Genomic DNA, 25441 nt, shown 5'->3' with positions numbered 1-25441 from the left:
TTACATATACTTCTGCCAAATTTGTAGCTTATTGTCTATAAAACATGTTTGACTATTGTAAAGATATCTAAAATGTTAGTTAAGTGTACAGTTTAAATCTCATTCCAACAGATTTTAAAAGTATAAAAGGGCCTTTGGTATTAGGTTTTTTTGGGTGGGTATATGTGTGTATGTGTGTGCGTGTGCAGGCATACGTGCTTTATTGAGGCTATTTGAAATGATTTGCCTCATTAAGCATGAACATTTAGGTAAAATAAGTCGTCATATTGTTTTAAAGTTCAGGCTCAGAAGTTTATTTTGATAAAATGTATTATTTGATAAAATGTAAAATTTGATTTATGATAGAATGATAGAATAGGCCAGATGTTGTTCACTGGAGTTGTTAACATTTTATCAATGAAATCTTCCCCTTACCTCTCTCTCTTTTTTTTTTTTAAATCCTCTTGGGCTAGCAAGAACTTTTTTTTGTCTAACACATTTAAAATTTTTACTTTTAACAGAAATTAGCAGAGTACGGAAAGACATGTACAATGACACATTAAATGGCAGTACAGAGAAAAGGAGTGCAGAATTGCCTGATGCTGTGGGACCTATTGTTCAGTTACAAGAGAAACTTTATGTGCCTGTAAAAGAATACCCAGATGTAAGTATATTTTGTTGCTTTATTCAGCTTTTTTTCTGCTTCACATGCTGTGGAAAGAGATAAATTTGATGATAAATAAGCATAATCAGCTACTTTAAAAGATTACATGGAGGAGGGGCTGGAAGTATTAAATAATTTTATATGGATAGATTGAAATTGTTCTTTGTAAACCAGGCAGGTGGTTCACACCTGTAATCCTAGCTTCTGGGGAGGAAGAGATAAGAGAATTGTGGTTTAAGCTGAGTTCTGCAAAAACTAAAAAAATTAAGCAAGACTCTATCTTGAATAACAAGCCTGGCATATTGGAACATGTCTGTAATCCAGGTATACAAGATACATAGGTAAGAGGGTTATGGTCCCACTCTGACTCAAAAGAAAAGTTGAAGTCACCTGAAAAGTAACTACAACTGAAAAGGCTTTGTGTCTCAAGTGGTAGAATAGCTGCCTTGGCTTGTGCAAGACCTGGGGTCAAGCCCCAGTACTTCCAAACAAAACAAATAGCTTCCTCATCTTGGTTGCTTTCTTAAATATTCTCTGTAAGCATCTTATAAATAGTATTCTTGTTCTGTAACAGCTGATTACTAAAATCCTGATTCTGTGTTTGTTACAAAGCTCTATATGATACAGTCCATTTAGTTTTCTCTGACCTCTTCTTACATGACTTTCTCTCTTCTTCACTGAGTTGTAATCACATTAACTTTTAGAACAAGTCAAATCTATTCCCAGCCTCAAGACCTTTAAATTTACTTGTACCATGCTGTTTACTGGCTTCTTTTCACTAAGCATTGAACTTAAATATCCCTTCAGAAACTTCTCCTGGCCAGTTCATCTCAAAGTCATCTGGCTGTGTTTTACATAGTTGAGTTAGTGTCTGTCTCTTGCTCTCTGCAGCAGCACTTTTGGTATTTTTCTTGTTTATTTTTTCCTCTCTTCCCAGCAGTACATAAAATAAGAACTTTTATTTGCTGCTCCATCTCCCATATTGTTGTCACATAATAGCATCCAATACCTGTTGAATAGATAAAGGAAAAATGTGGCTTCTTTCCTGGTTTCTGAAGGCTTCTTTGAAAGCATATGGAAAAAGGAGTTGGTATTATAATGTCAGAAATGTGATTTTTAAGTAGGAGAACAGATTATTAATCTTTATATGAGAAATAAGGGTCTTAAGCTGGGTTAATTAGGAAAAAGTTTAACTTTCACAGTTTTGTATTTCCAGTATATTTTTATAATTTACATGTTTTCTTTTTATAAACATGGATTTTTGTACATTGTCTTTACAGTTTGTACATTTATTACTATAAGCATATTCGGTTGTAAATATGCAAATAATTCTGGTTAATGCCAGCTAAAGAAGAGTTTGTGGGGACATTTTTGGGCAATACAAACATTAGAGGCATTTTCTGGAGAGCAAACATTCACATGAGGGCAGAAACTCCAGGGAGGGAGGGAGGGAGAGTAATAGAGTTGTAATTCATAGGAGGAGAGAAGTAGGTACAAAACAATGTGATTTCCACATTTTAAAAAAGTACCTTGAAGTTTTAGTTACAAGAATTTGTTCAGCAAAATTGGAATAGATCATTGTTATGAAAAATTTTCTTCTTTAAGTTACTAATACATACTGATAGTCATTGCTTTAGGGGTCAATACAAGGAAGATTGTCTGACATTTTAAAAATGAACTCGGTGATTGTTGTGTCTACATTTGTCAGTATAAGAAAAAGATGTATTTTAGAACTGTGAATTACATATTTCCTGTATGAAACATATATGCACTCTTTTTAAACTTAATTTGTCTTGGAGATCATCCATATGCTTCTCTTCCTGCTCCTGTTCATATGGAAGCTTGCTTTTGTGAGTGCATTTATATTATTTGGCTAAAACAATTTTATTAAACTCAAGAGGCAGAGTGTATAATAATCAGAATTGTAAATGCAGATCCCAGATTATAGCAGCTCTTCTTATTTTGTGTACCTGGGGCATTTATTTGCCCCTCTTAATTGGTTCTCACTGTATCATCTCTACAGTGGTGATATTAATTTAATCTTAAGTGAGTTCATACTTGGAAAACACCTTGATATCTAAGTGTTAACAGAATGTAAGTTCTATGAAGGCAGAGATGACTTTGTTGCTTTTTTCCTTTATCCCACTGTTACATTCTAAATGCTTAGAATAGTGTCTGGTAAATTGTAGATACCTGCTAAGTATTTAGGGTGTGTGTGTGAATTTATATGTATATAAGTATAGGTATAGATAAATATATATGTGTGTGTAATCTATGGTATTACATGGAGGTAGTTTGTCTGTTTCTCTCTCTCTCTCTCTCTCTCTTTTTCTCTCTCTCTCTCTCTATCTATCTATATCTTGCTGAGGATGGAATCCCCGAGGCCTTAGCCTTTTAGCACTGATAAGCAAGTACTCTACTATTGAACTATATTTCCAGCCACAGATAGTATGTGGACTTGTCTGTGTAGACCTTTGGGACTGAGTAGTTTGGCTGAAGTTCTGTCAATTAAGAACCAGGCCTAGGCTAGCTGTATACGTTCTAGACCTTCTCCATTTTCATCCCTGTTGGACTTACGCTTAAGATCCAGTGGGTATTCAGGGTCTGCTCGTGTCAATGAGGGTCATCAGAGCTGTGTGTGTCTTCAGAGCTAAGAAAGAATGTTAAACAGATAACTTGCACATCCCAACTCTCCTTTCCCCAGACTGGCAAATTGAATGGGCTGAGAAACAGGCTTAGGTTGATACAACCTAAGCTTTACCATACAACTTACTGTGTGTTTATTCAGGTTGAGTATCCCTTACCCAATGTGTTAGAGATTTGATACTTTTCAGATTTTGGAGAGAGAGAGAGAGAGAGAGAGAGAGTGTGTGTGTACACACCTGTGGGATAATTTTTTTTCCTTATTATGTGGTAAGGAATTTTGACTGTGTTTAAAAATAAGTTTATGCTATGTTTTTGAGATTAAAGTACAAGACTTTATAAGATTGTATCTAAACTTTGTTAATTTGACACTTAAGGGAAGCGTAAAATAAAATTTAAAAAATTAGAGAGAAACTAGGTACATGAAAGTTAGGGTCTGATGGTGTAGCCCACTGGCAAAGCACATGCTTTAAGTTCAATTTTGACCTGAACACCACCCCCTCCCCCAAAAAAAGGAAAAAAAAAGGAATGAAAATAGAAGGGAAAAAAAATGGAAAAAAGAAATGGATAAAAACAGCAAAATTTTTATGTTTCTTTAGTCAAACCGGTGCACGGTGTGCTAGGTAACTGTGCAAAGACAGTCTCCTATTAACTCCCACAGACACAGTGGAAAACAAGGGCCTAGACCAGGCACTAGACGTTACAGTGAAAAGTTCTTTTCTGTTACAAAGTGGAGACTGGCAGTGAGGGAAACTCAGCTAATAGTGCCTTTCTTCAGGAACAGAGAAGACAGAATATAGAAAAAGAGTATAATAGTGGAAGCAAAAGTAAGATGTGATAAACTTACCATATTAAAAATCACATAAATTAACTTCATAACAATGTAAAAGTTTGCATTCAAAAATATTCAATATGACTTTAAGAACAGTTTGTTGGTTGACAATTTTTGTGCAGAAATACTTAGCTATCAGCTTTACAGGCCTTCCTGATCTATGATCAGAACTTCGCATTTCATCTCCCACACTTGTCTTGAGGTGAAACTGGTTTAGCCCAGCCTTTATTTAAGAAAACATGTTCTTTTTAAAAAATTTTTATTGTGAAAATACTGTACAGAGTGGTTACAATTACATGGGCAAGATAATGAGTACATTTCTTATCAAGCATTGTAGCCTCCTCCTTTGTTTACCCTTCCCATCCCTTCCCAGCCTCCCCCCCCACCCCCCCAAACACGTTCTTTTTAGACATTATACATGCCATGGAAATACAGTGATAAATACAGCTTAAAGGTTTTCATAAACAATAGTTCCCCTCATTCTTACACTTGAATCTGATTCCATTTCTTTTTTTTTCTTTTTGTCAGTCATGAGGCCTGAACTCTGTTCTTAGGTGCTAGCCCTAGCATTTCAGTTCAAGGCTAGTGCTCTACCACTTGAGCCACAGTGCACTTTTGGCTTTTTCTGCTTATGTGATGCTGAGGGCTTCATGCATGCAAGGTAAGCGCTCTACCACTGAGCCACCTTCCTAGCCCCTGATTCCATATCTTTTGGTTGTCTTTCTGGGCTCTTTGACTCTTAGCAGCACTCTGCTATTTGAGCCAGGCCTTCTAGTTCCATTTTTTTCCTGGCTAATTGGAGTCTTCAGTTTGTTTGCTCTGGCTGGCTTTGAATTGAAACCCTTGATTGGATTATAAGCATAAGCCACTAGTGCCTGTTGATAATTTTGGGTTTAATTTTTTGAGGCAGGTCTGTTTTCTGTGATGGCTATGATTTATATTTCCATTGAGAGTAAACAAATGTTCCCTATTCACATTCTTGCTAACACACATATCTATTTTTCTTTTTTATAATAACCATGTGAAATGGTATTTTATTTCATTTTATTTTTTTTCCCAGATGGAAATTATTTTATTTATTTTTTTAAGTATATTTTTATTGTGAAAATACTGTACAGAGGGGTTACAATTACATGGGTAAGATAATGAGCACATTTCTTATCAAGCATTGTAGCCTCCTGCTTTGTTTCCCCTTCCCATCCCTTCGAATCCTCCTCCACCCCCCTCCCGTCCCCCCACCAAAGTTGTAAAGTTCGTTTTTCCACATAACGACTTGTACATCTCATTGTTGCAATTGTTGCAATGGGTCCTTCTGTATCCCTGTTTTAACAATTTGTTTTTTCCCTTCCCCTCCACATATACCAACATCATATATAGTGAAAGCAGGGGTTATACCATGGGGGAGGGACATACAAGGCAGCAAAGACATAATCTTATAAATATGTTAGAAACAATCACATGAAAGATCTCTCTTTTTTTTGTCAGCCGTGGGACTTGAGCTCTAGGCCTGGGAGCTGTCCCTGAACAATTTAGCTCAAAGCTCATGCTCTACCACTTGAGCCATAGCGCCACTTCTAGTTTTCTGGTGGTTTTTTTTTTATATTGTGATTAAGTGATTACATAATTTACCAAATTTCACAGTATTGTGGAATAATGATGCTCATTTAAAGTCACAAGCTCATTCTAACTTTCCTGGAGCAAATTGTCTATCACGGTCTGTAGCATATAATGGTGTACACATATACACCATATATGTGATCAGCAGCATGGGGCTATTTAGTAGTGGTTTGACTATATGAGTGGAAGTTCTTTGTTTCTTAAGTCCTATTAATTTTGTCGTATCACCTAACATTTTGGATTTAACATCCACTTATCAGGGAGACCATGTACCATTTGTCTTTTTGCTCTTGGCTTACCTCGCTCAACATGATTCCTTCTAGCTCCATCCATTTCCCTGCAAATGCCATTATTTTGTCAGTGAAATGGTATTTTAATTGTGTGGGGTTTTGTTGCTTTTTGGTCAGTCATGGGACTTGAACTCAGGGCCTAGGTGTTGTCCATGAACATTTTTGCTCAAGGCTAAGGCTCTACTTACCTCTTTGAGCCACAGTGCTGCTTCTGTTTTTTTTTTTTTTTTTTGCAGGGGTGGGGGCGGTTTTAATTTGAGATAAAAGTCTCACAGATTCTCCTGCCTACTCTGGCTTTGAACTGAGATCCTCAGATCTCAGTCTCCTGAATATATATCTAGGATTATATGGTTTTGACTAGTGACAGAAAACATCCTTTTTTGTTCTGTTGGACATTTAGACACCTTTGGAAAATTGTCTCTTCAAGTTTGTCACCTATCTTTAAATTGAAATTATTTTCCTTCTTAAGATGCTTTAAGTTCTTAATAACTTGACATGGATATTAACTTCTTAATCCAGATATATAGTTTACAGATACATTCTCTCATTCGTTTTGGTCTTTGATTCCTTTACTCTGTAGAAGCCTTTTAGCTTGATAGTTCCTATTTTTACTTTTTTGTAAGTCTGTTTTTCATATCATATCTAAAAAAAAAGCCAAGACCAGTATCGGAGCTTTTCAACCTTACATTTTTCCCTATGAGTCTTAAAAATTTCAAGTCATACATTTAAATCTTTGATGAATTTTGACTTAGTCTTTGTATATAGTGAGAAGTCAGGGGTAAGGGTCCAATCTTCTCCTTCTCCTCCTCCTCCACTTCCTCCTCCTCCTCCTTCTTCTTCTTCTCCTTCTTCTCCTCCTCCTCCTTCTTCTTCCTCTTCCTCCCTCCTCCTTCCTACCTCCTCTCTCCTTCCTTCTCCCTTCTCCTCCTCCTCCTCTTCCTCCTCTACCTCCTCTGCCTTCTCTACCTCCCCTTCCGCCTTACTATGGTTTGATCTTGGGCCACTCTACCACTTGAGTCTTGGCTCTAAGCCGTTTTGTTTTGAGTTCTTCAGACCCTGTCTCTTGCTAACCTTGCTCAGTCTGACCTTTGATGCCCCAGACTCTTGAGTAGGTGACATTAAAATTACTGTGTTCCACCGCAGTCACTCCAGTTTTATTTGAATGTGGAGATGCAGTTTTTGTCAGTATGGATTCCCAAAAGCAATTATTGTAGAGACTATCCTTTCTCCATTGTTTATTCCTGATTTCCTTATTAGTTGCCATCTGTGAATGAGTTACTTCTAGGTTTCTGTTCCTTTGGTTAACTTCATTTTTATGTCAGTACTGTATTGTTTTGATTACTCTTACCTTTGTAATATAATTTGAAATCAGGAAGTGCAATTTTTCTAGATTCAGTTGTTGTCATGATTGCTTTATCTATTTTGGAGACTTTTGTAGTTGCAAAGAGGTTTTAGAAATTATTTTCTGTTTCTTTGAAAAATGCCTTTAGGAATTTGATTAAGGATTTCATTGAGTCTGTAGACATGTTAAAAGTAGTCATTTTTTTGAGTCCTTCAACATGGGATAACATCATTTTGGTTCTATTTTAAGTTATGTTTGCTTTCTTAATTTTTCTTTGAATAAATAATTTTGTTAGTGCATATATATATATAACTGCTTTTTGTGCGATTTTATTAACTGCTGCTTTATATTTATTTCTGCTTTCATCTTTGTATTTCCTTTTTTCTGTTTAAGCCTATAGCACTATGTATTTTCAAGCAATCTCCTTTCCAGTTTTTTTGTATGTTTTTTAATTGTAAAAATACTGTACAGAGGGGTCCTATCCAGTTTTAAAAAATTATTAAAAGAATGAGGATTCAAATAATTTAGAATATCTTAGTTTGCATGACCACAATTTTGAATTTTGGTTATAAACACTAATTTGCTTTCTTTGTAACAGTTGAATTCTTTTCTTACATAGTTCTTGTAAGTTTTGTGTAGTAAACACAGATGCTTAGAAAGCCTGAAACACTCGAAAGGTTTATCAAACTGTTCTTATATTAACTGTGTAGTATAAGTTACTTGTTTCTCTAAGAGACACTTGAGGATTTAATCTAGAATTAATCTACTATTAATCTAATGTTTATCTAGAATTAATTGAAAGTGGAAAAGGGAGAAGACATTTGTTACCTCTCTTCCTAAAAGCCATCTTGATAGAATCATTTTTGTATGTTTGAAAAACAGATGTCCTTATGGATAGGCACTACTCTTAAATAGCTACCTCAGATAGGCTCACTAGTAGATCCACTTGGTCCTTTTTGCCTTCTTAGTGAAAGACTTTTATTCACAAATACATATACACTTTTAGATTGGTGTGTTTAATATCTAACATGACCATGTTGTATGTGATAGAATATGAGGTTTGTGAACTAATTAAAACCACCCTGGAAATAGGTGATACGAAAGTGAAATATGAAATAAAAGATACTGTATTTAGAAACCAATTTGTTTCTTGTGTAAAACAATTGAAAGAAGTGCATGGCATTTGTTGTTCTAATTTTGTACTTACAAAAAGAGATTCTTTTTTTTTTTTTTTTTTGGTCCGGTCGTGGGACCTCAACTCTGGGCCTGGGCGCTGTCCCTCAGCTCTTCAGCTCAAGGCTAGCACTGTACCCCTTGAGCCACAGTGCCACTTCCAGCTTTTTTTCCTGCTTATGTGGTGCTGGGGAATTGAGCCGAGGGCCTCATGCATGCAAGGCAAGCACTCTACCACTGAGCCAACTTTCCAGCCCCAAACAGATTCTTTAACCACTTTTTATCAGTTACTACTTCTATTAATGTATCACAGGAGGTTTTATCCATTAGTTATTAAACAGTTCCTGGAGACATTTTTCTTTCTGTCATTGGGTTAAATCTGTCATTTCTATTAAAAATTTAGTGAGCATCAGTGAATAGCATTAGACATGATTGTTGTTAAACTTTTAGAAATTCCCATGCTTCCTGGCAGAAATATTATCGATGAGATATAGAGAAGGTCTGTTCTTAAAAATGGTAGAGTTAATGAATGTCTTTTAATTTCTTTTTTTTCTTTACATTTTGGATTTTAAAGTTGCACTTAACTGAGGCTGTTTGAAATTGTTTTCTTTGAAAGTGTTGTGATACTGTTTTACTTGAATGAAGCTGCAGAGCTGGCATGATAAATCAACAGAATGAATTTTAATGCAAGACATAGGATATTAACTTCGAAATTGGTTGCAGTAGACAAAGCAGCTGCTATGATTAATTTTTTTTCATTCTCCCTTACATTTTGTGAAGGATGACCTTGACATTTGCCTTTGCATAAGGATTCCCTTGGTATGCACTCACCATACCGGACTGTCACTTCTTAAGGACAGCAGTGATTGGGGTTTTAAGGTTGAGAGAAAATATGTGTCACAAATTTAATCTATTTTTTTCTGCTTTAAACACTTTAAAAAATTAGTAATAGTTATAAGAATTCATTAGTTGTGGTTAGGAGCCTTTTTCTGTGTATAATTCCAGCAAAGGAGATCCAAGATAGGACTGCCCCTTTTCCAGATTCCTTCCATCCCTCCTTCCAGCTCTCTCCCTTATTTCCTCCTCTTCTTTCCCCTCCCCTCTCCCTTTCCGACCCCTCCTTCTCATATTTTACTGTATTTAAAAACAGATAACTATTTAGAAACAGATTTATTTGTTGTGTAAAACAGGAAGCAAATCTATTTCTTGTATATTTCAGATGCACTTAGCTTATGAGTTGGTTTGGGAAAATGCCTTTGTAGAGTGCTACCCCTTATTTTAAGAAACAAGCTGACAACCAGAGTTAAGGTATTTTCACTGACTTAGTATTATTCTTTTTATTTTTTAATGTATATGGCTAATTCCTTACCACCCAGCAAGTCTGGAAAAAATATTTCCTTGTGTGAATTTGAATTTGGAAAGCCATCTTCTGTTATACCAAAAATTTCCCAAAGTAAGCAGAGTAGGTGATAGGATGTGGAGATTATTGTCTCTGTCTGGGTTGTTTTAGAACAGAATGAAAAAGACAAAGCAAAAACATGGAAATACAAAAGAAAAATCAAAATAAAAGAAATTCCTTAATTCCTGCTCACTCAGGTGATTTTGACAGATTAGAAGTATTTTTTTCTAAATTTTATTTTACTGAGATTAAATGACTACATAATCTTCACAATACCATAGCATAGTTATACTTAAAGTCACAAACAAAGAAGTAACACAATGATAGTCATTGTGAAGATCTAAAAGTTAGAGGTATTTAAAGGGAGAATTAGAAATATTTAGAGGGAAATAGGTAAACTAGAATGTAGTTCACAAAATGCTCTGTTTAGAGAGTTAAAGAGGTGGAAAAGATAGGGAGGACATGTGAAAAATAAAAGAAATGTACTAACAGATTTAAATGTTTATGTTGTTGGTGTTAAAAAAATGAGATGGAATGGAGTGGATGCAGAGTTTGACTGAGGAGTGATTTGGAACCTTAAAAACCTGAGAAAAGGAGCTTATGTATAAAGAAAAACTGAACTCATGAATAGAAATAAAACCATACCTCAGCGTATCATACTATAGCTACTGAAAATTGTGAGTGGGGCTCAGGAAGCTGAGATCTGAGGATCAATGTTTGAAGCCATCCTGGACTGCTAAAGTCCGTGAGTCTTAACTCTAAATTAACCACCAAAAAGCTAGAAGTGGAGGTGTGGCTCAAGTGAGAACACTAGCCCTTGAGCAGAAAAGTGCAATGATACTCCCAGGCCACCAAGTTCAAGCCCCAGGACCTGGAAAGAAAGAAAAGAAGGGAGGGAGGGAAGGAAGGAAGGAAAAGAAAGTTGGGAAGGAGAGAGAAGGAAGGGAAGGAGGGAGGGAGAGAGAGGGAGGGAAAATGAAAAGGTAAAAGGCAGATTAAAAACAGCAGAATAAGAAAGGGCACCTTCAAAGATAACCTTCTTAGCTTTCTTCTCAGAAGTAACAGAATACAGACAACAATGTAAAGAATCTTTAAGGTGCTAGAAAAAAAGGTCATAATTCCATCTCCACCAGAAAGAAGACATTTTGTTAAGAAAATACCAAAGATTTTGTTTCTGGCAGAAAAATGACTTTAGTTAGAAAGCTGAGTATGAAAATAGGAATACAAGCTGGGGACCCGTAGCTCATGCCTATAATCCTAGCTATTTAGGAGGGGAGATCTGAGGATCAGGGTTCCAGCCCTGGCAGGAAAGTCTGTGAGATCCTGATCTCCAATAAACCACTCAGAAAACTGGGAGTGGTACTCTGGCTCAAGTGGTAGAGCGCTTGCCTTGGGTTGAAGAGCTCAGGGAAAGCGCTCAGGCCCAGCGTTCAAGACCCAAACTGACCAAAAAGAATAGGCATACAGAGCAATCAAAATACATTTATATATCTTAAATGTGTATTATCTTGACAAAGTAATAATAACTTAGTCTAGTTTAAAAATTGGATTTGCAAATAATGACATTACCTGGATTGAGGATATTGTGTTAACAATCTGACATCCTTGTATTGTATGGGAAAGGAATAAAGTAAAAATGAATAGTGATGTTTTAGTCATGTTGTAAGCTCTAGAGTGAACAAGTATATAACTTCCAGGCTAAAGAAAGGAAATAGGCAAAGATTCTCTTGTGTATCCCTACTCCCACCCACGCATAGATGCACATAAGCCAAAGGAATTTACAAGAGGCAGGACATATAGAAAACACATAATATTTAAAGGTTCATGTAAATTGTACTGTGTTAATAGGATTAGTTAAAATTCAGAAGATTGATTGGATGAAGAACATAAAGCAGTTAAGATGCTGTTTGTAGGATCATTATCATGTAAAATATAAGGATAGCAAAAGATTGAAATAAAAAATATGAAAAGTCAAATTTTTATTTAGAAATCAACTTACTTACTGTAGTCTTTGTTTTGTTTTGTTTTTTAGCTGGTCCTGGGGCTTGAACTCAGGATCTAGATGATGTCCCTGAGCCTCATGTGCTCCAGGCTAGCACTCTACCACTTGACCCACAGCACCACTTCCAGATTTTTCTGAGTAGTTTATTGGAGATGACTCTTACAGACTTTTCTGCCTGGGCTGACTTCAATTGTTATCCTCAGATCTCAGCCTCTTGGGTAGTTGGTATTATAGGCATGAGCTACCAGTGCTGGCCTATTTTAGTTTTTATTTTTAGTATCTCACCCTCCCCCCTCCCCCCCCCGCATTATTGGATTGAACTCAGAGCCTCCTGCCAGCTTGCTAGGCAGGTGCTCTGAGATAGGGTCTCTTCTACTTGTGTATTACCATGTTGCTGGGGGTGATGGTGCATGCCATACTCATACTCATTTATTGTAGGAGATATGGAGTCTTGGGAATTTTTATGTTTTGGCTGGCCTCAAACTTCAGTGCACTGGTTGTCTCTACCTCCCAAATAGAATAGGTTTGAACCACTTCTCCTGACTGATTAGTTTAAAATGTGTTAAACTGCATAAGGCCAGGAATAAAGATGCTTTTGAAGAAAAGCTTGTGCTTAATACATATTAAGGCTTACCATAAAGTTATACCAGTTAATGCAGTGTGATATTGAACCAAGGATCAAGTGGAAAAGAAGTGGAATAAAATGGAATAGAATAGAGTGCCCAGAAAGTTTGTATTGCTTAATGACAGGATATATTCTGAGAAATACACTGTTAGACAGTTTGGTTGTTATGTGAACATAAGAGAATATTTTTACAACTGTAGATGATATCATATCTCAGGGAAACATGGTAAATATGAGCTAGTAGGATCATGCTAATTTTTTTTATTATTCTTGTTTCTTTTTAATGTGGCTTTGGTCTTTGAACTCAGGGTCTTACTGTTGGTAAGCACTTTACTACTTGAGCTTTTACCCCTTACTTTTTTTTTTGTTTTTCAAATTTATTTTTCAGATTACATGCTTTTCTTTGAATCATCCTCCCAATTATTGCGTTTGCCACCATGCTCAGCTCTCATGTTGTTTTACTATAAACTATTACAATTCTTATAAGTTGGACTCCAATCTCTTAAATTAGTGATGAAACATGGATTCCACTTGATTGTCTGTAATTAAGTACAGCTCCTTGGCAGAGGCCATAGGGGAGTTATAGTTCTAGGCCAGCCCTGGCCAAAGAACAAAAACCACAAAGCCTTCTTGAAAACAGTTTAAAGCAATAGGGGATGGGGAAGTGGCTCAAATGGTAGAGCTTCATTCAACAGATTTAGCAAGCTGAGACCTTGAATTCAATCCCCAGTATCACCAAAATCAATCAGTAAAAAATGCCAATGACATAATATAGTAACATAGTCATTTATTACTGTGCATAATGGTGTGTGTTCTATTTCTGTACAACTGGCAATGCAGTCACTGTGTTTACAACAGTATCACCACAAACATGTGAGTGATGTATTCAGCTATGATGTCACTACATTTTATGAATTTCTCAGCTCCCTAATGTCTTACGGCCAACTGTTTGTACATGTGGTCCGTCCTTGTCTGAAATATCATTACATAGTACATGAATGTATTTATAAATGTTTATGACTGTAATACCACTGCAGAGCAACAATTGAGAAAAGATAATCTCATAATAAAATGACCTTTAGAAGTCAATTCTTAGTACATTATAGACCTAGATGTGAAATGCATAACAAGCTTCTAAAAGATAATATAAGAAGGTATTTTGATGACATTGGGGTAAGCAAAGACTTCTTTTAAACAAAACAAAGAAAATAACTGTGAAGAGAATATTGTTAACTACATTACATTTCTCCCGAAGAGACCATAAGCGTGAACATAAGAGACCACTAACGTGGAAGAAGGCAAGCTACAGGATGGAGGAAGCTATATACATGTTTCCACCAAGTAGAAACAAATACGAAAATTTTAAAAGAATACTTTGAATATCAGTATACATGGGAAAGGCATCAATCTTAGTAGCTAGAGGACTGCCAGTTGAAACAATAAATACATCAGAATGTCTAGGAAAGAAACATTGACAGTAAGTTTATGGGTGTGTGCATGCTGGTCCTAGGTCTAGAACTCAGGCCTGGGTGCTGTCATTGAGCTTTTTTGCTGAAGGCTGGCGCTCTACCACTTGATCCACAGCTCTACTTTTGGTTTTTTGGTAGTTAATTGGAGATAAGAGTTTCAAGGAGGGCTGGGAAGGTGGCTCAGTGGTAGAGCGCTTGCCTTGCATGCTCAAGGCCCTGGGTTCCATTCCTCAGCATCACATAAGCAAAAAGAAAAAAGCCGGAAGTGGCGCTGTGGCTCAAGTGGTAGAGCACTAGCCTTGAGCTGAAGAGCTGAGGGACAGCGCCCAGGCCCAGAGTTCAGGCCCCACGACTGGACCCCCCCCCAAAAAAAAAAAGAGTCTCAAGGAGATTCCTTCCCATACTGGCTTGGAGCCAGATCTTAGCCTCCTGAGTAGCTAGTATTACAGACGTGAGCCATGGTACTTGGCTGACATTAAGTTTGCGGGAGAAATTTTATCAAAACAATTTTGGCTTGGGGGTTTTAAACTTGTGCAATTGTTTATGCACCATCCAAAGGGGAGGTGTGTGCGTGTGTGTGCATGTGAATGAGTACATGAATACATGAATGTCTATGTACGTAATTTCTCTTATCTGCAGCATCCTTTTCCTCAAGAATCAGTCCCTAGTCTGTTTCTTTTGTCTTGTCTTCTCTTTCATATTAAAGCTCTTCCTAAAGTGTTTGGTGAACCTTATTTTTCTTTTCATGCTTCAGTATGAAGCATTGAAAATTTGAAGTGGAAGTTCATGCGTGTGAACAGAGCTTGTCCATTATTAGCTTTTATTTTAGGCTATCGAAGTCACAGCCTTTGAGATGGGAATCAAATAATGGAATATTGGGGCTATTTCCCCCCCAATTTTTCTTCTCTTGGTTTTTTTCTAGGAAGAAAACTCTAGCTTATCACATGCAAGTCAGATGTCTCTTGGATTTCAGTGGATTTAGACGATCAGGTCTTTGCTCTTTTCCTATAGTTTTTCTTTCTTAGTGTCAAGTCGTAATTGAGTTCTCAAATTTTCTATTGGTAATGTCTCTAAAATTCTAAGCTCAATTGTTGAATATCATAAAGAATGTGGTCTCTCAAATGGCCTTTGTAGTAGGATTGAGAGACTATTAATTGTTAATGATGTGCCAGATCTTGTTACGTGTGTTGTGCTACAAGCAGGATGCTTACTACAGTTCTCCAAATACTACTTACAGACTGAAGGTTGTGAGTCTTGACTGTGAGTTAAAGACCATTGTGTCTCAATATCCTGGGGTTGGAAGGCTTTTATCTTTGTACTTAACCTACCTTTCTACAATCATTTGTTTAATAGAAAGTTTTATGAATGAGCTACTTTGTGTGGCAGAGTAAGAATCACTGATATATAGAAGATTTAGTATTGTGCTTCTTAATTCTTCATGGAAGTCATTTTTGTAGAATTAGCATCAAATATTTTGTCATCTGTTTAATATACTCTGATTTAGATTGTATATCAATAGTATACCAACGGACAATTCATTATTAGTACCTATGGCATATTGTTACAAATTCATAAGTTATATTAAATCATGCCAAAATTGAATATAAAATAATGAATTAAGGAATAGTTGCACTCTGTATTTAGCAAGAAATTTATGAGAGATCTTATACATGTTGTAAATTTATGCCTTAAAATAATTTTAAAAACCAGAAGTTATGGCTAATAATTGAGATCTTAGATATTTGAGAATCTGAGAGGATCTGAAGGATCATAATCCGAGGTCAGCCCAGGCAAAATGTTCCCCAGACCTCATCTCAACCAGTAGAGGGCACAGTGGTATGTGCCTGTCATCTCAGCCACACAGGTGGCCAAGAGTAGGCCAGGAGGATCATGGTTCCAGGTCAAGCCTGAGCCAAAAAAAAATTAGTGAGAAGTCATCTCTAGAGAACAAGTTAGGTATGGCTGCATGCACTAATTGTCTCAACTATGGCAGGAGTAGTATGTAGGATATGCTGGCCTAGGTAACACCCTACCTCAGAAATAGCCAGCAAAAAGGCCTCACTTGTAAAGTGCCATGCTAGCAAGTGTTAAGACTGCTCTTTCCTCTCCCCCTAAACTTCAGAAAGTAAATAATTTTTGTGACTTTATTTTTTAATTCCAGTTTAATTTTGTTGGGAGAATCCTTGGACCGAGAGGACTTACAGCCAAACAGCTTGAAGCAGAAACAGGATGTAAAATAATGGTTCGAGGCAAAGGCTCAATGAGGGATAAAAAGAAGGTAAGTCCCTAAATACCAACAAGTCTTGATGTGATTAACTCACACTTTGGCATTCTAGTAATAAAGCGCTATATTAACTCACAGTTTGTCATTCTAGTAATAAAGCTCTAAATCGTATAGAAGTTGAGCGCCATATTCATGTTGGAAAACTAGAAACATTGTAAAGGTGCTCCCTTGATTTTCCCTGCCTATTCACATTTTTCATTTAAGAATTGGTGACCAGTTATCCTAGCATGTTAACTTACCTCGGGAATATACTTATGAACATAATTTGCAAATTAGAGAATCAGGTATCTATAAAAACATGCAACCCAAAGATTGAAAAATCTGTGTTTCCTCTTCTTGTTTTTGATTGTGTTAAGAATGGAACCATTGCTCATGATAGAAGAGCATTCCCAACGCTTTCCTAAAAAATTCCTAAGACAGTGTCTCACATCCCTGGTCCTTTATGGAAACATTCCCTAAATGTCTTGCTTCAGCAAAAATGGTCCTTTTGATGTAATTTAAGTGAAATGGGTCAGATGAGTGACTGGATTCATGGCAAGTCGTTGAGACAAAAGATGTGGAAATCTGTTAAAAGGAAAGTTAACCATATGAAACTGGTTCCAACATTTTGTCTTGATTATAACAAGTATAAAACACGCTGATTCTATTGTCTAGTTTAGTCTCCTGCCATTTCTTGTTTAATCAGCAAATGTTGAGCCTAGCTATTTTTTAAAATAGTTTTGAGAAGAGTTTATTATTTATCTAGCTCTCTTTAGTAATATTGTAAGATAGAATATTTCCTATTTAGGTTTATAAAATGACTTTTTAGAAATACCCACACTTTGATTGTGAAGTAATAAAAGTATTTGGGGGAAGAGTGATTTTTTTTTTTTTTTTAATACATGGATTCAAACTTACAGGAGCTCTCAAATATACTGTGTCATTCAGGTGGAGTTCCTGGAATGCACATGAGACCCAAAGATATCCAGACACCATTCATTGTGCTTTTGTTCAGAGCTTCCCACGAGCTGAGGCTAAGCTGAGTGCATTTCAGCTTTTTTGTTCCCTGCAGACAAAATGATTTAATAGATATGAAGTTGAAATTGAAAAGTCTCCAATAATACTAATTTTCTTTAGTCACATTATAATTTAGACTTTTCAGTTGAATTTGCAAAGTATTTTTATGGGAATATGTGAGTTCTTACACTAGTTTTATTTTGATTTTTAAATCTCATCTTACGGTATTCTTCTCAAAAAAGTACTGCCATATTTGAACTTAGGATGGCAGTGCCTGGGGACATTGCATGCAGTCTTGATAAGTGAAATCTGTCTTCATGACAATATTCATGTATATCCATTAGTGAAGTAATACCTCAGTTAGGTAAGAAAATACCCTTTTCTTTGTCCTGAGCCTTGTAGTCATGGCCCTCTGCTCCCTTCAAGCAGCCACACATATGCACAGGCAAGTTTTGGAGCTTAAATATATTTAGACATTATACATAGAGAATTTTCTGTAGTCCTGGACAGAAGAAAGGAATAATAAAGAATGAGCTCTGATCATAAAATGTTTAAGTTTAAATCTTCTTTCTACATTAGATAAGCTTTGTGTGACCTTGGACTAAAATGTAACCTCCTAATGATGTGTGATGTGGGAGTAGTAATCATCACTTAATCTCTCCTAATGAATATGAGAGTCACATGAATTGTAAAGAACTTAGAACAGGTTTTATCACCTAGTAAGTGATCAATTAATACTTAGGATAATTTTTAATGTATTTTGTTTTAAACAATAGGCTAGGTACAATATTTTATTTTTAGACTCTTACATTGTATTATGAGGAAGATGACAACTTTTTCAGCTTTGAGAATGAACTTACTATCTGTGTCCTACATAATTGTAGCCTTTCTGGTTTGTTTCTACAATGACTGCTATTTCCAAATTTTGTTTTGACCATTTGTTCTTAACCACAAATAGAAATAGTTCACATATTTTATTTTCTACTATTGTCTACTGAAATAAAATCTTACAAATGATAAACAATGTAATAAAACAAATTAGCAAATTAAAAGACCAAAATAAAATTCAGCTACAGATTACATGTTTATTTTCATTAGATGCTATAAATGAACATGTTTTGATGAAAGATGTTAACTTGGATGGCTTCTGTATGGTTGTTATTATCCTTTGTGAATTTTGAGAATTTGTATATAAATATACTAGTTCTGTAGAATATAATTATTAACTCGTCGTGGTTTATGCTGAAATTATTCAGATTTTAAGTGTGAATAATAAAGTCATTTGGTACTTTGCTGTTTGTATTTTGGCAAAGAACATGACAAGCAGATAAGCATTGATAGAGATATTAAGGCTGATAGAATTGTATCTTAAGTTACAAAGGAAAACAAAAAGCTATTTGACTTTAAGCCTTTCTGCCTACTTATCAGTACATGTTAAAACTATAAAACCAGAGGAATTTACTGATTGCTTCTTTTACTTTTAACAAAAGTGTGATGGAAATGCTTTGGCTAGTCTGAGTCCTTTAATGAAGCATAGACTATGTTTTATGGCGTTTTTGCTGTTTGTTAAGTCCCTTGTACAGAGTAGGCACTAGACACAGTGCTATATTTAAAAAATAGTGACAGATAATAAATGACAGAGAGATGTTCCTCTTCCTTCCTGGCTCCCCTGAAAAGGATTTTTGCAAATGAAAAAAATTGTAAGTCCCCTGGGTTTTGGGGCCTGAACTCTGGGCCTGGGCACTGTCCCTCAGCTCTTCAGCTCAAGGCTAGCACTCTACCACTTGAGACACAGCACCGCTTCTGGCTTTTTCTGCTTATGTGGTGCTATGGAATCGAACCGAGGGCCTCATGCATGCAAGGCAAGCACTCTACCACTGAGCCACCTTCCCAGCCCAATTTTTAATTCTTTTGAGAGAATTAATATTTCACTTTATTTCTCATTCTTTTGATTTGATATTACATCTTTATTGATTGGTTTAAAAGCAGTTTTCCTCCAAAATTTCTACTCCACTGTGGAACCTGTAGATAGGAACTACCTTTGAAGACATGAAAAGTTGTGAGAGGACTTTTAATAATGATTAAGAACTTCTTGTCTGTACCAGTACATAAAGCTGTGTCCATCTGTATCTGTCAGTGTCTATGGCAGTAGGGAATTGCTAGAATAACATTTTGCTAGTGAAAATGAGCTATTTTTTTTGATAATTCTATGGTGCACACTTTTGTCAAACACTATTATAAATAGTTCATCTATGTTTGTTTAGATTAATTTGAGTTTTATTAAATCTGTTTTGTAGGTGAGGAAACGGAGGTTGGGGGAGGTTGTGTGCTTTGAAGAGATGCATGCCCAAAAGTCATAGTCAGGATTTGAACCTAATGCCTGTGCTCTGTTCTTTGGTATAGTGCCTTCTAATTGTTATAGTTATTTCTAAGAGTGATTAACAACTTAAGAAATACTAGAACAACTTGAATGTTGTGAAACACTGAGGCCATAGTTGGAGGTATGGCTCAGTAGGGCACCTGCCAAGGAGCCTACATTGTCACAGAGCTAATTCAAATCCTGGTCTCAGATGAAAAATAAAATGAGAGAGAACATTGAGGTTAATAGCAATATATTCTGTAAACTTAAGTTTTTATTTTGTCCTCAAAAAAAATTCAAATTTGCTTTAAAATTCTGTTTTAAACATAGGATACAAACCAAAGTGCTTTTTTCTGCTGTCTAACAACATTGAGTGTATTGCTATGTATCCCCAGCCCAGTACTTAGCTCTTCAGGAGATGCTTCTCTGGATGGCATACTCACTTCCCTTCCCTGTGAACACTTGTCGTCAAGCATCCAGATGCTGTCTGTAAGGACAAAGTAGCAGATCCTAGAGGTTGTGGCACTTAGTTTCACTTCAGAAGCTGTTTGCAGCCCTCAGTTGTGACCTGTTTCTGACCCATCAACTTTGAATTTCTTTTCCACCAAGACTGTCCTTAAGTTTGCTTTATTTGCTAAAGTAGGCTCAATAGAAGTTAGGAAACCACTTTTTACCATGTTTATTAATTAATTATGACGGATACTAAATATACCTGGAAGAATAGCCAGAAAAGGTGCCAAGAGGAAGGCATGGGGAGTGGTTACAAAGCTTCCCATTACCTCTGGGAAGTGCCACCTCTGGTGCTTCAGTTCTTTGAACTGTTGGGTTTTTGTGGAGGCTTCTCTGAGGAGTGATGATTGGTGACCCATTCAACCCTCCCCTTCCCTGCCCTCCCTTTCCTGGAGGAAAAGAAGTCTCCTGTGCAATCTTTGGATTGCAGCCGTTTAAGAACATTTCAAATGGATCTGTTTATTAAATTCAATGTAGGTTTATTTTTGCTGGAAATATTCAAGTTATTTGTCTATTAATCTGGGGTATTGTATCTGGGGTATCCTTACGTGAAAAACAGAATCAGATCATTCACTTCTTTGTTGTTGGTTCCATCAGCATAGATTCCATAGTCTCGTTCGTGTGTGTGTGTGTGTGTGTGTCCGTGTGTCCATGTCTCGGCCCGCCCGCCCGCCCGCCCGCCTGCCCGTGTCTGCCTGCCTGCCCGCCCACCCCACCACTGGGGCTTGGCCACCCCCCACTCGGAAGCTAACTAAGAACTCTTAGGTGTTGTTTAGGTTATTATTCCAAAGACACTTATTTAGGAACTCTGTTGCCAAAAAACAAATTCCAAATGCACACATATGTGCACATAAAAATTAATGATCTTATTTTACAGGTTGAATATCCTCTATTTGAAATACTTGGGGACTAAAAGTGGTTTTGGTTATGGTTTTCTGTTGTTTTTTGGAATATTTGAGTATGTATAATGAGGTACCTTGGGGATGGGACCCAGGTCCAAGTAAGAAATTAATTTGTTATATATATATATATTACACGAAACCTGAAGGTTAATAATATGCGGCTTTCTGTTGTACAGCTGGTTTCTATATAACTTGTATATAACTTCTATATAACTTGTACAATTTGGCACTTGTGGCATCATGTAACTCTTAAATGTTTGGATTTGGGGAGTATTTTGTGATTTTCAAGTAAGTATCTATAGCTTTATTATTCACTTGATTTTCAGGAATCATTTCTGAGAGGTCCCTAAGTCTGGAGTGGATTACAGATGCTAGAGATGTCATTTTAGGGACAGAAAGTAATTATTTGTGGCTTTTTTTAGAATTTGTGGAAGACTAACTCTACCATATTGAAGACTGTAGGGGGGAATGTGTTTATGTTAGAAGGAATGGCCTAAAGCCTTTTCTGGGGCTTGAATTCAAGGTCTGTTTGCTGTTCTTGAGCTTTGTGCTCAAAGCTAGGCTTTACCATTTGACCCACAGCTTTTTTGGTGATTAATTGACTGGACTTTTCTGTCCAGGCTAGCTTTGAACTGCAATTCTCAGATCTCAGCCTCCTGAATATCCATGCTACTTTTATAATGTCCCTTCTTGCAACTCTATTATTTCATTTCATTTCAGTTCATCATCTTGTTGAGCTGTATGTTGTTGTAAGACTGCTGGGCGGGGGGGATAGGGAAGCACTCCTAGGAAGGTGTGCTGGTGTCATTAAGCACACAGTATGTGTCTGGCCCTCTGCTAATTTTCCTTTATATATATATATATATATATATATATATATATACACACACACACACACACATATGTATGTATATATGTACTTATATACACACATAATACTTTAAAAGAAATAAATAAATGTTTTTTTGTGGTTGACATACACAAGCTTTGACAGCTGGTGGAATAGCATCAGATACAAATGTAATTCCGATACCTTGTTCTATTGATCTTGTTGAATATTTGGCTTTCAGTAAGAGTTTAGCATAGTACCCTTTCCTTTCCTTTCCTTTCCTTTCCTTTCCTTTCCTTTCCTTTCCTTTCCTTTCCTTTCCTTTCCTTTCCTTTCCTTTCCTTTCCTTTCTTCCTTTCCTTTCCTTTCCTTTCCTTTCCTTTCCTTTCCTTTCCTTTCCTTTCCTTTCCTTTCCTTTCCTTTCCTTTCCTTTCCTTTCCTTTCCTTTCTTCCTTTCTTTTCTTTTCTCTTTCCTTCCTTTTTTCTTTTTTTGTCAGTCATGGGGCTTAAACTCTGGGCCTGAGCGCTGTCCCTTAGCTCTTCAGCTCAAAGCTAGAGCTCTACCACTTGAGCCAGAGCGCCACTTCCAGTTTTCTGGTGGTTTATTGGAGATAAGAGTTTCGTGGATTTCCATGCCCAGGCTGGCTTTGAACCGTGATCCTCAGATCTCAGCCTCCTGAGTAGCTAGGATGACAGTTGTGAGCCACCGGCACCCAGCTTAGTTTCTTTTTTACATTTTGAATTTTTCATCATATTGAATGAAGTTTTAAACAAACAAAGGACCAGTAGTCTAAATGGACTATCGTTTTCCTAGCCAGCAGCAGAACTGCCTGTCTTCCTTCATGCTTTCTCTCACTCCTGGTCTCCCCTGTCACTTCCTGCTGCATGCCAGATTATTTGAAGAGCAACTTTCACACATGTAGTTCCAACTGCAAACCTTTTACTAGGTTAGCTATAAAATTAGAAGGCTCCTTAATAATAACATTTTATCTCAGAAAATTCTGTCTCCAAATATATATCCCATGTTCATAATTCCCCTTAGGACCCATAAGCTATGTTTTTTAAAAAAATGTTTTGAATTAGTATCCAGATGATCAGTAAGTGTATATTGTAATTGATTAGTAGTTCTCAGCTACTATCCCACATCATGTTTTGCTCTTTTCTGTCTTTCTTTCCTTTGGTCATACGGTACATGGTATTAATTCAATTTTAAGAGTGATTAGTTGGTTTTAAAAAGAGAATAAATTAAATGTATGCTGGTCAAACCAGTTATATTAAATGATTTAACAAATCCAATCTATTTTAGCCAATGTTTTTGTAAAATACAATAAAGTTAGTTGTCAGGAAAATGGAATTTTTTTTAAGCTGTGTTTCTGTCAGCAGCCACTTACATCTGACCACATAACTTACAATTGTTTTTTGGTACTGGGCTTATAATGATGATTTTTTTTCACATTTTTGCATATCATAAGCTATTTCATCTTTGCTTTTAATCTTAGTGGCACACAGAATGCAAATTATTTTTCTCTTTAAACTAGTCTAAATGAGTGTATTCAGGGCTCCTATTAGATATTTCTTTTTTTTTTTTTTTTGTCATGAGGCCTGAACTCAGGGCCTGGGTCGCTGTCCCTCAGCTCTTCAGCTCAAGACTAGCGCTCTACCATTTGAGCCACAGCGCCACTTCCGGCTTTTTTTCTTTTTGCTTATGTGGTACTGAGAAATCGAACCCAGGGCCTCATGCATGCAAGGCAAGCGCTCTACCACTGAGCCATCTTCCCAGCCCGAAAATGGAATTTTTAAAAAGACAAAAATTTAATATTAAAACTTTTATTTCTGGAGCTGGAGGTGTGGTTTAAGTGCTAGCTTACCACCAGCCTTGAGTGAAAAAGCCAAGTAGGAACTCAGTGCCTTGAATTCAAACCCCATTACTGGAACTAAGAAACAACCTTTTATTCCAGCTTAGAATTAATTATCCAACATTCTATATAATTTTCTAAAAATATTTCAACTAGGTATTTGCAGTATACATTTAAGTAACACTAGCTTAAATATAACCAGTGACCTGCTGACATTTTAGGGCTATAAACTAGCTACTCCTCTGTTTTTTTTGTTACTGTTTTGAAATAAACTTTGTTGTCACTGATGGCTTTTTCCTGTAATCATAGCCACTCAGAAAGCAGAGATTAGAAGATAACAGTTCTAAACCAGTCAGTGCAGATAAATTGAGACTCTTACCTACAATTAGTCTGCAAAAATCCAGAAGTGGAGATGTGACTCAAGTGATTGAGCCCTAGTCATGAATGAAAAGGCTACATGAGAGTGAGAGTTCAAGACCCAGTAATGATTTGGGGGGGAAAAAATCATTTTAGTGAATTGAGTAGATTTTTTTTTTTAAATTTGTTTCTGGTTACACATTCATTACAGATCTAAATGGCCTTACTTTATTTACGATAGAGAATTAAGTTGTAGATTAAAAATTCGCTGTTTAATTTGGAGTAAAGAGAATAGACTTTACTTAGCCAACATGTTAAAAATTCTGTTTATTTGAAAGTATGGTTATAAGAGAATGGTGGACCCAATGAGAATAAACCTTTGTTTATTAAAATGAAATAACTTGCCGGGCGCTGGTGGCTCACGCCTGTAATCCTAGCTACTCAGGAGGCTGAGATCTGAGGATCGCGGTTCAAAAGCCAGCCCGGCCAGGAGAGACCGTGAGACTCCTATCTCCAATAAACCACCAGCAAACCGGAAGTGGCGCTGTAGCTCAAGTGGTAGAGTGCTCGCCTTGAGCTGAAGAGCTGAGGGACAGTGCCCAGGCCCAGAGTTCAAGCCCCAGGACTGACAAAAAACAAAACAAAAAAAAATGAAATAACTTTAACCTGTAAAGTATAAGCTAATTACCATAGTTTTCATACCAAGATAAGTTAATTGTCCATGTCTAACAAAATGAGACTTGGGCTTCAGTGAAAACAGAGTCCATTTTATCACTAGATGCTCTTAATGATCCTTTTAAAATTAAGTGTTGATTACATCAATTTAATAAAGGGATATTTGAGTACCTCATAGTTATGCTGAATATAACGGATTTTCTTGGTAGAGGATTTCAGTTCTGTGTTACTGGAATTGGTAGGGGACTGGTACTTATTTGTATGTATCTCACATAAATATTATGTGATTATGTATAAATTGATTTTCAAAATCCTTTAATATGAAACCTGAACTGGAAAATATTTTCTTACTTAATATTAATAGCAAATATTAGACAGTTTTATGATGCTAGCGAGCTATCTTATTTTGTTCCTACTAGATTTATATTTAATTTACTCCTTTCCTTATGAAAGACTACTATTACATTGTTTTGCTGTTCTTCTTTTATAACATTTCTATTTTAAAACGCCCGTTAATTCTCTTGATGTGTTAAAGATACTCAGTTTTGTGTATATGTGTACAACAAATGCATAATCATTTCTGGAGGTTGGACTCAGACTGGTGTATGTGCTAAGAATGTGCTTTATTAGTGAGCCTC

General features: G+C 36.3%; 1 protein-coding gene across 2 annotated transcripts in view; it reads left to right on the top strand.

Moving 5' to 3' along the window:
• The first annotated feature begins 504 nt into the window (after positions 1 to 504).
• The window catches only part of Qki (QKI, KH domain containing, RNA binding), a 90876-nt gene continuing 65939 nt past the window's right edge, over positions 505 to 25441 (top strand). For both annotated transcript variants that reach the window (XM_013024556.1, XM_013024555.1), the window contains exons 1-2: positions 505 to 643; positions 16197 to 16313. In XM_013024556.1, the coding sequence (XP_012880010.1) occupies positions 524 to 643; positions 16197 to 16313 (237 nt within the window). In that variant the 5' untranslated portion in view covers positions 505 to 523. The remainder of the gene's footprint in view (positions 644 to 16196; positions 16314 to 25441) is intronic.

The sequence above is a fragment of the Dipodomys ordii genome, unplaced genomic scaffold (assembly GCF_000151885.1).
Source record: "Dipodomys ordii isolate 6190 unplaced genomic scaffold, Dord_2.0 Scaffold77, whole genome shotgun sequence".
NCBI lineage: Eukaryota > Metazoa > Chordata > Mammalia > Rodentia > Heteromyidae > Dipodomys > Dipodomys ordii.
This window is presented reverse-complemented; position numbering and strand designations above follow the sequence as displayed.